Source organism: Nerophis ophidion, linkage group LG14, assembly GCF_033978795.1.
Source record: "Nerophis ophidion isolate RoL-2023_Sa linkage group LG14, RoL_Noph_v1.0, whole genome shotgun sequence".
Classification (NCBI taxonomy): Eukaryota; Metazoa; Chordata; class Actinopteri; order Syngnathiformes; family Syngnathidae; genus Nerophis; species Nerophis ophidion.
In genome coordinates this window covers 48004051-48018934 of record NC_084624.1, presented here as the reverse complement: position 1 = coordinate 48018934, position 14884 = coordinate 48004051, and the positions used below count along the sequence as shown (strand labels likewise).

Here is a 14884-nt window from a genome sequence, read left to right as displayed (position 1 = left end):
ATGTGCTCACCCCTGATCAAACATGTCATGACTTAAGTGCAGTCATCAATTACACTTTTATGATCATTACAATTAGTAATATTTCATGGTGATTGATCATTAATAGTTGTCATTATTGCGTCTCTCGAACTATTGTTCAGCTGAGAGCTGCGTGGCTCAGCAAAGAAGATAATTACATTTCTAAACTACATTACTAAAGTGCACCATGTTGCTCTCTGTGGCACAACGCGGGCAGTCTGATGCTGATCACACGTAACCTCAACACAATTTATAAATATCGACGTGTTCACCACTCCTGGAGCTGATATCAGCAGTGGATTATCGTGCTTGGATTATGTTATAATTCCGTGTTGTGTTATTACGTCATCGTCATCATGGAGGATACACAAGATGATCATGGAGAATTCTACATTTTGTAGAGAGGATGTGCTTGTCTTCTGACCATCACCCTATTATTCATTCCAACGTCTTAAATGGCATTTAACTCCCATTTAGGGGCGAAATACTCCCAAGTGTGCTTGCTGACCTGCGGGTGTTGTTGATGTTTCTCCGCCGCTGTCCTTGGTCGCGGCAGCCTGCTGGTCTGTGAAGACACGTGACGGTCAAAGGGATACTTCAAAGCAACAACAACAACACATATAGACACAGAGTGGAGCATACACACCTGTGTGCAGGTGCAGGTGCAGACCGAGGCAAGGGTCCTCCTCCAGCCTGCCTCCTCCTCCCGCCTCCATGCCGGCTCCTCACACGACGACCTCCATGGTGCCGATATTAAATACGTTCCATGCGCCGAAAATAGGAGGACCGGGCTGTTGGGCGGCGAGAGAATCTGGCGCCGTGCGTCATTTCGCCGGCGACGAAGCAGCACACCGAGCGACGTCTCAGTCGTGACGTCATCGCGGTGGTGACGTCAGAGACAAGACAACCAGTGTGCTTTTTTTGCACCGCGCAGGAAAAAAAATGTTTGGCATATTTAATTTGAGAATGTGTTTTAAGTCAAAGTGATGTTTTTTATGTATATTTATGTCGCGCTTTTACATACAATTCAGCTGAGATAGGAACCACCACCTAGGGACAAGCGGTAGGAAATGGATGGATGGATGGACAATGGTTGTACGGTATAGCGGGACTAGTACGCGATACTAATGAATCAAATTCGGTACTATACCGCCTGTTAAAAAGTACCAGTCGCCCACATCGTCACGTCATGATATTGCTGCTTTTACGAGCAGAGGAGCATGTTGGGCAGCGCACACACACAGAGTACTTACAAGCAGAAACAGTGTGTAGACAGAAAAGGGAGAATGGACGCATTCTGGTGTAAAAAGTCAAGATAAAGGTAAGGCGGCTAACATTCATCCACAGTGTTTTAGCTACTTCTATATCACTAATCCCGGTATCCATGGTGACAAATGAAGTAGGTTTCTTACATGTAGCATTATCACTGGAGGACGAGGAATAGGTAAACAGGCTTCACTCCACACCGTAGGATACAATAGCTCACTTCCGTCATAATGTAAACAAATGCTTTGGGTGGATCTACACCTGACATCCACTGTAATGATACCAAGTGCAGGAGTGTATCTAGTCGATACTACTGTGATTACATTGATATTTTTTAGCGTCACAGAATCCTTTAAATTCATATTATGTTTACAAAATCAGTAAATACGCCCTGGACACATGAGGACTTTGAATATGACCAATGTATGATCCTGTAACTACTTGGTATCGCAACGATACCTAAATGTGTGGTATCATCCAAAACGAATGTGTGATATCAAAGAAGAGAAGAATAAGTGATTATTGCATTTTAACAGAAGTGTAGATAGAACATGTTAAAAGAGAAAATAAGCAGATATTAACAGTAAATGAACAAGTAGAATAATAATCCATTTTTACAGTTTGTCCCTCATAATAATAGGTGTAAAAATGACACAATATGTTAGTGCAGAGTCTTTGTTTGTTTAATTACGACTAAAAGACAAGTTGTCTAGTATGTTCAACATTTTATTTAAAGTTAATTAAGTAAAAAGTTAAAGTAGCAATGATGACACACACTAGGTGGTGAAATTATTATCTGCTTTTGAGGTGAGGGGAGCAGTGAGCAGCAGCAGTGGCCGCGCCTGGGAATCATTTTTGCTGATTTAAACCCCAATTCCAAGCTTTGATGCTGAGTAAGGGAGGTAATGGCTCCCATTTTTAAAGTCGTTGGTATGACTCGGCCCGGGTTTGAACTCACAACCTACCCATCTCAGGGCGGACACTCTAGCCCAGGGGTGTCCAAAGTGCGGCCCGGGGGCCATTTTTTAACGGCCCAGTTTAAAAATACAATTTAAAAACATTTAAAACATAAAAAGTGTTATGAACGAGCAAACAGGTGGAAAGGAACCTTTAAATGTTGCAATGTTTACTCGAATAACACAAAGCTGCCATGCAGGCTGTTTCTTTCTTTAAAAAATAATAATGAATCAAAATCTATGTCATTATGAATTATTGACATATTCAAGGCTCCAAAAAAATCACAATAAATATTCCACTTTGAGATATTTTTGGGGGGAAATTTTGCATGTTTTGTGTTTGCTATATATAAACAACAATGCAACTTATAATTGACGGATGGATCTGAAAGTGATCTTGAGATTATTGTGTTAAAAGTAAACAGTAAAAAAAAAGATACAATTTATGTTTTTAAACACTTCAATGAGTAGGACCCTTTTTGATCCCATCCATCCATCCATTTTCTACCGCTTATTCCCTTTGGTGTTGCGGGGGGCGCTGGTGCCTATCTCAGCTACAATCAGGCGGAAGGCGAAGTACACCCTGGATAAGTAGCCACCTCATCGCAGCCTTTTTGATCCCAATAATTTTAATGTGATTTGTTTTTAAGTGTCATTGCTCAAAAATAAAAAAATAAAATCAATGGCAATATGAGTAATTGACCTTTTTAAGGCTCCAATTCTTATACAATCTCAAATATTCCACTTAAAAATGTTATTGGGTGAAAATATAGCATATTTTGTGTTTTTTCCATAAAAAACAGGGTTTTCTTTGACAAAAAGGGCATACAACTTAAATCTTTAAAAATGTTATATTGACAGAATGACGTAATGTTGATCTAGATCAGGGGTTGGGAACCTTTTTGGCTGAGAGAGCCAAAAAGCCAAATATTTTAAAATGTATTTCCGTAAGAGCCATATAATATTTTTTAACACTGAACACAACTAAACGTGTGCATTTTTAAGTAAGACCAACATTTTTAGAGTATAATAGGTCTCTTATTCTTTGTAATAACATTGTTATTCTGAAGCTAACTGTGGAGGGGGCGTGGCCCGCGGGCCTGCAGTGAACTGGGGTGTGCCAGGACCGGCACACAAATCAGCGAGAGCTGCGTAGATGACCCACCTGAGCCTTGTTATCTAATCACCTGTCGCTCTGTTATAAGCAGCAGCCAGGAGGAGAGACGGGGTTGGGGCTGGAGCCAGAGCGCGAGCGAAAACGAAAGACAAAAATAAAATTGCTGGAAAACAACTGGGAGACTTATTAAAAAATGAAACAATATTGTAACCCTGAAACGGGCTCTCATGTCGGTGCTTGGTGGTCTGAAGAACCCCCAGGAGGACAAGCCCCACATTAACCAATAATAAATAAATAACTTCTTAACGCAACTTCTTAAACAGGTGCGGTAGTAAACTGATGGATGGACTAAAAATGCATGAGAATGTTTTAAACATTATTTTGAACACTTATTACAAGTGGAATTATTCAATACTTATCACGTTAAGCAATGTCAGCTCAGATTTATCTGAGAGCCAGGTGCAGTCATCAAAAGAGCCACATCTGGCTCTAGAGCCATAGGTTCCCTACCCCTGATCTAGAGATTTAAAACTTGAAAAATAATACAAATAATAATACTGAATAATGACACATTTTTAATATTTTTTTGACCAAAATCTTACAGGGGACTGAGTGGAGGCCTGAATGTATATGTTTTATACATATATTGTATTGGTTTTTAAAATAAAAAAAATATCAAAATGGCCCCCGCTTGCTTTGATTTTTCAGTGTGCGGCCCTCAGTGGAAAAAGTTTGGACACCCCTGCTCTAACCACTAGGCCAGAAACAATATTATAGTCATCCAAACGATGTTGATTAAATCTAACAAACAAAAGCATGTCATTCTTAATTTATTGGACATACTTTGGTCTAGTGGAGGACTTGCATGAATGGCAGCTAAAGACATCACTGATAATGGCATCTAGCAATCATTCTGCAGTTCAGTGCAAACACAATCAGTAGTTTGGAGTTTGTGACATCTTACTACGGACACAGCTGTCTAATGCACGCTCAAATGAGACTTTAACGAGAGGTTTGATGCGTTCTGGGAAAAGAAGGAATGGCTTTGTGCTGGATCATCCAGGAATCTACTGGTATAGCATGAGAGGTTGCTGGACTAGGGAGTCTGAAGTTAAGTTGCACACTGAGTCATCAGGCCTGCCTTGCCCAAGTTCTGGGTTTACAGACAGGCCGTCATTGGTCCAGACCCCCACATGCCACAAACCCTTCAGTCCATACGATAGATCCTTGGACCACCACGCGCACGGGGGATGGCTGCACTAGTTGAGGTAAGTCGGCAGATCCTTCTCCACCACCTGCAGAACACCCGGCAGGAGACAGTTGGCAATCCTACTCCAAGTAAAGCATGAAAACATCAACTTACCACAGGATCGTCTGTCGTGCCGTAACGCTTCACCACAAGTCCCTGTCGGTCAATTAGGAACTGGAACACAACACATTTAGATGGGACTTCAGGGACTGTAGTCCTGGATTTAATAGCACTGCAGCTCTCAATATACAAAACCCCAAAGCAGGGAAGTGGTCGCCTTGTGTAAATGCTAAATAAAAAGAGAATACAACAAATCATTTTCAACTTATATTCAATTGAACAGACTGCAAAGACAAGATATGTCATGTTCACACTCACAAACTTTGGTATTTTTGGCAAATAATCATGAACTTAGAATGTAATGGCAGCAACACACGTCAAAAAAGGGCATTTTTACCAGTGTGTTACATGGCCTTTCCTTTTAACAACACTCAGTAAAGGCTTGGGAACTGAAGAGACACATTTTTGAAGTGGAATTATTTCGCATTCTTGCTTGATGTACAGCTTAAGTTGTTCAACAGTCTCCTGCCTCATATTTTAGCCTGCCTGGATGGATGGATGGATGGATGGATGGATGGATGGATGGATGGATGGATGGATGGATGGATGGATGGATGGATGGATGGATGGATGGATGGATGGATGGATGGATGGATGGATGGATGGATGGATGGATGGATGGATGGATGGATGGATGGATGGATGGATGGATGGATGGATGGATGGATGGATGGATGGATGGATGGATGGATGGATGGATGGATGGATGGATGGATGGATGGATGGATGGATGGATGGATGGATGGATGGATGGATGGATGGATGGATGGATGGATGGATGGATGGATGGATGGATGGATGGATGGATGGATGGATGGATGGATGGATGGATGGATGGATGGATGGATGGATGGATGGATGGATGGATGGATGGATGGATGGATGGATGGATGGATGGATGGATGGATGGATGGATGGATGGATGGATGGATGGATGGATGGATGGATGGATGGATGGATGGATGGATGGATGGATGGATGGATGGATGGATGGATGGATGGATGGATGGATGGATGGATGGATGGATGGATGGATGGATGGATGGATGGATGGATGGATGGATGGATGGATGGATGGATGGATGGATGGATGGATGGATGGATGGATGGATGGATGGATGGATGGATGGATGGATGGATGGATGGATGGATGGATGGATGGATGGATGGATGGATGGATGGATGGATGGATGGATGGATGGATGGATGGATGGATGGATGGATGGATGGATGGATGGATGGATGGATGGATGGATGGATGGATGGATGGATGGATGGATGGATGGATGGATGGATGGATGGATGGATGGATGGATGGATGGATGGATGGATGGATGGATGGATGGATGGATGGATGGATGGATGGATGGATGGATGGATGGATGGATGGATGGATGGATGGATGGATGGATGGATGGATGGATGGATGGATGGATGGATGGATGGATGGATAGATAGATAGATAGATAGATAGATAGATAGGCAGGCAGGCTTGTTTAGTACCTGCACTTTTTTACTACAAAGCCACGCTGTTGTAACACGTGGCTAGGCATTGTCTTGCTTGATAACGTCGCTCGGATTGCTCCAAAACCTGTATGTACCTTTCAGCATTAATGGTGCCTTCACAGATGTATGTTACTCATGCCTTGGCCACGAATACACACCCATACCATCACACATTCTGACTTCTACACTTTGATCCTAGAACAGTCGGGATGGTTCTTTTCCTCTTTGGTCCGGAGTACACAGTTTCCAAAAACAATTTGGAATGTGGACTCCTCAGACCACAGAACAGTTTTCCACTTTGCATCAGTCCATCTTAAATGAGCTTGGGCCCAGTGAAGCCGGCGGCGTTTCTGGGTGTTGTTGATAAATGGCTTTGGCTATGCATAGTAGAGTTTTAACTTGCACTTACAGATGTAGCGACCAACTGTAGTTACTGACAGTGGTTTTATGAAGTGTTCCTGAGCCCATGTTGTGATATCCTTTACACACTAATGTGGCTTTTTGATGCAGTATCGCCTGAGAGATCCAATGTGACAGGCATTCAATGTTGGTTTTTGGCATTGTCGCTTACGTGCAGTGATTTCTCCAGATTCTCTGAACCTTTTGATGACATTACGAAGCGTAGATGGTGAAATCCCTAAATTCCTTGCAATAGCTGGTTGAGAAATGTTGTTCTTAAACAATTTGCCCAGGCATTTGTTGACAAAGTGGTGACCCTCGCCGCGTCCTTTTTTGGGAATAGTGAGCATTTCATGGAAGCTGCTTTTATAGCCAATCATGGCACCCACCTGTTCCCAATTAACCTGTTCACCTGTAGGATGTTCAAAATAAATCTTTAACGAGCATTTCCCAACTTTCTCAGTCTTTTTGCCACTTATGCCAGCTTTTTTAATCATGCTGTAGGCATCAAATTACAAATTAGCTAATATTTGCAAAAAACTAACAAAGTTTACCAGTTTGAAAGTGAAATATATTGTCTTTGCAGTCTATTCAATTGAATAGAAGTTGAAAAGGATTTGCAAATTAATGTATTCTCTTTTTATTTGCAACTTCACTGCTTTTGGGTTTTGTAGAAAAAAAAAACATAGCGCAAAGCTGCAATGTAAAAGAAAATTACCTTGGTGAAATTCCATTTGATTGCACTGTGAAGAAAGAAAATAAGACAATGTTGGTAAAGAACATCACTAACTTTAAAAGACAGATATTGGTATTGACTTCTGATTTGTTTTAAAGATCACATCTACAGTATTTATGAAATGCTCGGGGTGCAATGGTGCAGGTGCACGGTTTTCAGTTGTGTTTCGGTGCGAGAGAACAACTTTAGTTCCTCCCAAAGTTGAAAGTTAGAAATAATAAAACATTTCAGGAACAAAAATGGTTTATCCGCAAAACCAAAAATAATTTGAAGAAAAAGTGTAGTTTCTTTTAGTACATGTTATATCTGAGAAGTGATATCAACACAAATATATTAACAAAAAGTGTAATTCAAAAATATTTTGATATAAAGAGGGCAGATCGACCACCATTGCACCCCTACAATGTAATCATATTAATTAGGTACACAATCATTAAATAAATCGTCAATTTTTTTTTTTAAATAACTTACTTTCCCAGGAAACCCTTTCCTTTTGGCTGCGCCTTCATCCACTTCCAAAGAGGATGAGCGTTGTCTCCATTCACATCAATTTTACTGAAGAGGTCAAACTCGGCACTAAAGCCTTTGGCGAACTCTTTAATCTCTGCATCAGTTCCAGGCTCCTAGGAGCAAGACATACATACATTATTGTACACTAGTGTTGTCCCCATACCAATATGTATTTCAATACTTTTCTAAATACTTTTCTGTCTTTATTGTAACAAAAAAAGTTAGTGTACATGAAACATATGTTTATTATTATCATTTAGTCCTTAAATAAAATGTTGAACAAACTAGACAACTTGGGTTTATTGTACATTAACACTCTCTGGTGTCAGTCTGCCGTCATCTCCCCGAGTCAAAACATAACAGATTTTATGCTAAAAACTTAATGACAGACCGCCTTTCAAAACTGAATGGGATTTTACATTTTTTTACTGAATGAGGGACCGAGAATGTACATAAAAATAAAGAATGTGGGATTGACAATATTAACTATGACCGATAAAACACTGAATATTGACAACATACGAACGTCACACCCCCTCTCCATCCACATATTTTACAATCCAGCGAAACTCAACAAAAAATGCAACAAACGCAGCGAAATATGAACGCAAAGGGTAAAAAAATAAAACCACCTACAGTCTGATATGTGCGATACATCACTAAGCTTTAGAACTTGGTTGTAAAAAATCCCCTTCTGCGTCAGTCCCTGACACCCACATCTCAGGCTGACACTCAGTGGAAACGCTCCCCACCCACACTGCTTGGTGCCTCGTCTGAGCTGCTGTGACTTATATTGCCATAGTAACTAATTAGATGACCATAGTAACTAATTAGATGACCATAATAACTAATTATATTACCATAGTAATTAACTATATGGCCATAGTAACTAATTAGATGACCATAGTAACTCATTAGATGACCATAGTAACCACAGTATATGATGCAAAAGTGCAGACACGTAAAGACTTAGTACAGTTGAAGACTTAGGGTCATTAGAAAAGATGAGTGCACATCATAATGGCAGCTACACTTTCCATCTTAAATAAAACAAAAAATGACATGCACCTGGGGATAGGTTGATTGGCATCACTAAATTGGCCCTAGTGTGTGAATGTGAGTGTGAATGTTGTCTGTCTATCTGTGTTGGCCCTGCGATGAGGTGGCGACTTGTCCAGGGTGTACCCCGCCTTCCGCCCGATTGTAGCTGAGATAGGCGCCAGCGCCCCCCGCGAGCCCACAAGGGAATAAGCGGTAGAAAATGGATGGATGGATGGATTTTGGAATCTCCGGCGGGCCAGATTAAAAAGCTTAACGGGCCACATCCACGGGCCTTATTTTGCCCAGGTCTGTTTTAGAGGGTTTCATGGTGCACTACCATTAGCTGCATGGTGAGCCACCTATTTCTTGATGCATTTTTACTAATTAGAAAGCATAAAAAAATAAAAAAACAAAAAAACATGTGTGTGTGTTTTACATTGTGACTGATAGGCATATTTAAATGGGAACATCACCACAATTTCAGAAGGGTTAAAACCAATAAAAATCAGTTCCCAGGGGCTTATTTTCTTTTTCTTTTTTTATTTTACCCATCATAGAATATCCCGAAAAAAGGTTTTAAAGTGCCTGATCTGTGAAGCCACCGTCCATTTTCCTGTGACGTCATCCAGTGATATACATGTTATCCAAGCGGATAGCACAGCAAGATATAGCGACATTAGCTCGGATTCAGACTCGCATTTCAGCGGCTTAAGCGATTCAACAGATTACGCATGTATTGAAACGGATGGTCAGAGTATGGAGGCAGGTAGCGAAAACAAAATTGAAGAAGAAACTGAAGCTATTGAGCGAAAAGCTATTGACGCTATTCGGCCATGTTTGCCTTAGCATCGCCAGTAAAATGTGCAGACCAAACGATCGATTAGCTGGCAGTCATGCCGCGACCAAATATGTCTGATTAGCACATAAGTCAATAACATCAACAAAACTCACCTTTGTGATTTCGTTGACTTTATCGTTGGAAATGCATCTGCTTTGAGTGTCGCAGGGTATCCATTCATCTCTGTGCCATGTCTGTCGTAGCATCGCCGGTAAAATGTGCGGACCAAACAAGGGACTTTCGCATCTCTTAACACTGGAGCAACTTAAATCCGTCGATTGGTATGTGTTTGTTTGCATTAAATGTGGATGGAGGCAAGGCTGGATGCAAATATAGCTACAAATGAGGCATAACGATGCAATATGTACACACAGCTAGCCTAAATAGCATGTTAGCATCGATTAGCATTCCGTGCTAATTGATGCACATTCTATGCATCAACTTGAATCCGTCCCTGATCGTGTTGTTACACCCTCCGACAACACACCGACGAGGCATGATGTCTCCAAGGTACCGGAAAACAGTCGAAAATAACAGAGCTGATTTGACTTGCTGCGTGTAATGTGTTTGGGAAAATGGCGATTGACTACCTAGGTGACGTCACGTTTTGACGTCATCGGTCCGAGAGCAAATAATAGAAAGGCGTTTAATTCGCCAAAATTCACCCATTTAGAGTTCGGAAATCGGTAAAAAAAATATATGGTCTTTTTTCTGCAACATCAAGGTATATATTGACGCTTACATAGGTCTGCTGATAATGTTCCCCTTTAATGATAGTAGCTGAAGTTACCTGTCCTCCAAACTGATTACATGGGAATGCCAGGATGCGTAAACCAGCCTCAGCGTAGGAAGTGTGCATTTTCGCCAGCTGAGTGTAGTTCACTGTGGTCTTTCCTCATTTGGAGGCCACATTTACAATGATGCAGACATAACCCCTGTTAGAGAAAGCACACAGACATTCTCAAATCAATCCATTTTTTTTTATCCTCTCCAGCTTCTCAGGCAAATCATATTTTTGATGTAGAGGGTAGATGCCCATATCTGCTCTAAACATTTACTTTACAAAAGAGAAGTGTGGGATGCTTCTCTTGTTGCCCTATTTGTCTTTGGCTTCATTAAATGTATTTATATTATTATTTGGTGCAGCCGGGCCGGAGCAGGAGGGGATAGGAAGAGAAAAAAAGGAAGACAGGAGGGGAAATTGCAGGGACAAGAGGGGGATAGACAGAGAGACAACAACAACAACAATAGAACAACATCAGCAAATAGGATATGTACAAATATGTACAAAATATAATAAAAGTGATTGCAAAGAAGCAGTTAGTGAAATAAATAATAATACAGAAATGACAATGAGCATTATAACACTACAAATGGATCAATACAAATACCAATGGAAATATCACTATTGATAATGAATAATAAAAATAATGACCTATATTATCAACAATACAGTTGTTCAAATGCAACAATACATATACGTAATGATAACTTTACATACAAAACAAAGCAGACAAATGGACGGGAAGAAAGAGAAACCAACTGTATCAACCTTGTAGATTGTTGTATTAATGATAGTTTCAGCTTTGTCAGTGTGCCGTGTGTAACCCAGTTTCCCCTCGGGCAACAACATTAATATATGTTCGATGAAACGTGAGTATATGCACGAGTGTATGTATGTATATGTACTTGTATATGAACACTATGTGTATATGTATGTTGTACAGTGAATGTATATGTACATGTATGTGTATATGTATGTTTGTAGTGAATGTATATGCACATGTATGTGTATATGTATGTTTGTAGTCAATGTATATGTACAAGTATGTTTGTACAGTGAATGTATATGTACATGTATGTGCATATGTATGTTTGTAGTGAATGTATATGTACATGTATGTTTGTACAGTGAATGTATATGTACATGTATTTGCATATGTATGTTTGTACAGTGGATGTATATGTACATGTATGTTTGCACAGTGAATGTATATGTACATGTATGTTTGTACAGTAAATGTATATGTACATGTATGTTTGTACAGTGAATGTATATGTACATGTATATGTATATTTGTACAGTGAATGTATATGTACATGTATGTGTATATGTATGTTTGACATACCTCCACTCTTTGAGTGTGGAGGTATGTACTGTGTTTGTGTGTATATCTGGGCGTAGTAATAAGTGTCGGAACAATAGGAGATGTTGCATCATTCAAACTGACAACGACTTACTTGTATTTCTCCAAGGACACCTCATTGCCGTCGATATCTCTGGCAGAGAAGTCATAAATTGACTTAGCAGATTGCCAATCGTTCGCGCTTGCACACTGTGTGAAAGTGAAGGAAAGGTGAGTGTGTGTGTTTGAGTACATGGGTGAAAGTTCAAGAAAGGCCAGGCAGAGCAGTAGCAAAACGCAATAACTGTTGCGTAAACTCGGATACAAAGAGCCAGCAGAGGAATGATTTCTCTTTTTACTTTTAAGTGCATTTTGACCCGCAGCTATGTTGCCACCTGTCATTTTGACAACAAATAAATAACTATCCATCCATCCATTTTCTATAAATTCTTATTTGTTATCTTTATTACTTATGTGATTTATTTTTATTCCATATTTGTTTCCACTACCACACCTTAAATTGGAGTCCTTAATCTCATTTTATGCAAATATAATGACAATAAAGTCCATTCTATTACAAACCCCGTTTCCATTTGAGTTGGGGAATTGTGTTGGATATAAATATAAACAGAATACAATGATTTGCAAATCCTTTTCAAGCCATTTCAGTTGAATATGCTACAAAGACAACATATTTGATGTTCAAACTGATAAAACATTTTTTTTTGCAAATAATCATTAACTTTAGAATTTGATGCCAGCAACACGTGACAAAGAAGTTGGGAAAGGTGGCAATAAATACTGATAAAGTTGAGAAATGCTCATCAAACACTTATTTGGAACATCCCACAGGTGTGCAGGCTAATTGGGAACAGGTGGGTGCCATGATTGGCTAAAAAAGCAGCTTCCCAAAAAATGCTCAGTCTTTCACAAACAAGGATGGGGCGAAGGTCACCAATTTGTAAGCAAATTGTCGAACAGTTTTAGAACAACATTTCTCAACGAGCTATTGCAAGGAATTTAGGGATTTTACCATCTAAAGTCCGTAAAATCTTCAGAGGATCTGGAGCAATCACTGCACGTAAGCGATAATATTACGGACCTTTGATCCCTCAGGCGGTACTGCATCAAAAACCGACATCAGTGTGTTAAGGATATCACCACATGGGCTCAAGAACACTTCATCAAACCACTGTCAGTAACTACAGTAGGTCGCTACATCTGTAAGTGCAAGTTAAAACTCTACTATGCAAAGCAAAACCCGTTTATCAACAACACCAAGGAACGCCGCCGGCTTCTCTGGGCCCGAGATCATCTAAGATGGACTGATGCAAAGTGGAAAGTGTTCCGTGGTCTGACGAGTCCACATTTCAAATTATATTTGGAAAATGTGGACGTGGTGTCTTCCGGAACATAGAGGAAAATAACCATCCGGATTGGTATAGGCGCAAAGTTCAAAAGCCAGCAAGTGTGATGGTATGGGGGTGCATTAGTGCCCAAGGCATGGGTAACTTACACATCTGTGAAGGCACCATTAATGCTGAATGGTCCATACAGGTTTTGGAGCAGGATATGTTGTCAACCAAGCAACGTTATCATGGACGCCCCTGTTTATTTCAGCAATACAATGCCAAGCCACGTGTTACAACAGCGTGGTTTCTTAGTACTTTCCTGGCCCGCCTGCAGTCCAGACCTGTCTCCAAGCGAAAATGTGTGGCGTATTATGAAGCGTAAAATACGACAGCAGAGACCCCGGACTGTTGAACGACTGACGCTCTACATAAAACAAGAATGGGAAAGAATTCCACTTTCAAAGCTTCAACAATTAGTTTCCTCAGTTCCCAAACGTTTATTGAGTGTTGTTAAAAGAAAAGGTGATGTAACACAGTGGTGAACATGCCCTTTCCCAACTACTTTGGCACGTGTTGCAGCCATGAAATTCTAAGTTAATTATTATTTACAAAAAAAAAAGTTTATGAGTTTGAACATCAAATATGTTGTCTTTGTAGCATATTCAACAGAATATGGGTTGAAAAGAATTAGCCAATCATTGTATTCTGTTTATATTTACATCTAACACGATTATAAGTAAACATTGATTGATTGATTGATTTCCCAACTCGTATGGAAACGGGGTTTGTATATTCTATTCTATCGCTTGTCCCTCCCCCGCAAGGGACAAGCGGTAGTAAATGGATGGACGTCACAATACATACAAATTAATCATCGAAAAAAAAACATTTGAACAGCTTTACCAGAAGTGAATTTTAATTCATAGCTAATAATTAAATGGGGCAGGAACACGAAGCTATCTTGAAAAAGATAACAATGCAAATCCCGATGTTAGCATTACAGAGACACAAGCAAATGTTTTACATTTTTTAAACAACAGCACAATAAGACATAAGCTGCGTATTAGCGTCGGACGCATTTTGGTGTAACACCATCCTTTAAAAATAGCTTAGTTGTCGTTAAGCGCTCGGACATCAGCTGACAAGTTATACGCGTAAATATAAAAATGAATAGATAAAAAAACTTGATCTACATGACGTTTAAATGACGTACCATGGTTCTCAGCAGTCCTTTGCTCCACAACACGCCCAACAACACGGAGGACTGTAAAGACCGCCGGAGCCACATGACTGGTGATAGCACTGCTGTTACGTCACGCATAAGCCACGCCCACAGCCAACTACTGCGCATGTGTGGGCCTGAAGCAACGCATGACTTTTAAAATTCCCAGGAAAGATCACAAATACAAGCGCTCTACTGTCATCTATGTGCATTTTAAAAGCAAGACGAATCAAGGGTTTGGCCGGAACGAATACGAATTTAAAAATGGCATTTAAAGAACAGTAACGCTGATCACAGAATGAAAGGATGTCCCGTGTAGTTCTGCCTTTTGTCCAGCAGAGAGCGCCATATAATTTTAGGAAAGATGGCTGTTTTTGCCCTTGATCTCAAATAATTGCAATAGGAATGCAGTTAAATGTGCAATAGTC

The 14884-nt window shown here is 40.2% G+C and overlaps 2 protein-coding genes across 8 annotated transcripts in view; both read right to left on the bottom strand.

Annotated features, from left to right (window-relative positions):
- LOC133568772 (phosphatidylinositol 4-phosphate 5-kinase type-1 alpha-like) overlaps positions 1–886 on the bottom strand; it is a 47995-nt gene extending 47109 nt beyond the window's left edge. For 6 of the 7 annotated variants that reach the window (XR_009809672.1, XR_009809671.1, XM_061920905.1 and 3 more), the window contains exons 1-2: positions 665–885; positions 527–583 (exon numbers count right to left, since the gene is read on the bottom strand). Coding sequence is in view for 5 of the 7 variants with exons in the window: in XM_061920905.1 (XP_061776889.1) it covers positions 527–583; positions 665–734 (127 nt within the window). In the remaining 2 variants the exon portion in view is untranslated. Of the gene's footprint in view, positions 1–526; positions 584–664 lie in introns of all 7 variants that reach the window. The other variant, XM_061920902.1, reaches the window with a different exon arrangement.
- Positions 887–4174: 3288 nt separating this feature from the next.
- LOC133568774 (phospholipid hydroperoxide glutathione peroxidase-like) lies at positions 4175–14572 on the bottom strand. The gene is made up of 7 exons (XM_061920909.1): positions 14448–14572; positions 11998–12092; positions 10547–10691; positions 7839–7990; positions 7350–7374; positions 4721–4780; positions 4175–4652 (listed from the first exon to the last, which is right to left on the bottom strand). The coding sequence occupies exons 1-7, from the start codon at positions 14553–14555 to the stop codon at positions 4617–4619; spliced, it is 621 nt and encodes a 206-aa protein (XP_061776893.1). The 5' UTR covers positions 14556–14572; the 3' UTR covers positions 4175–4616.
- Positions 14573–14884: the final 312 nt, after the last annotated feature.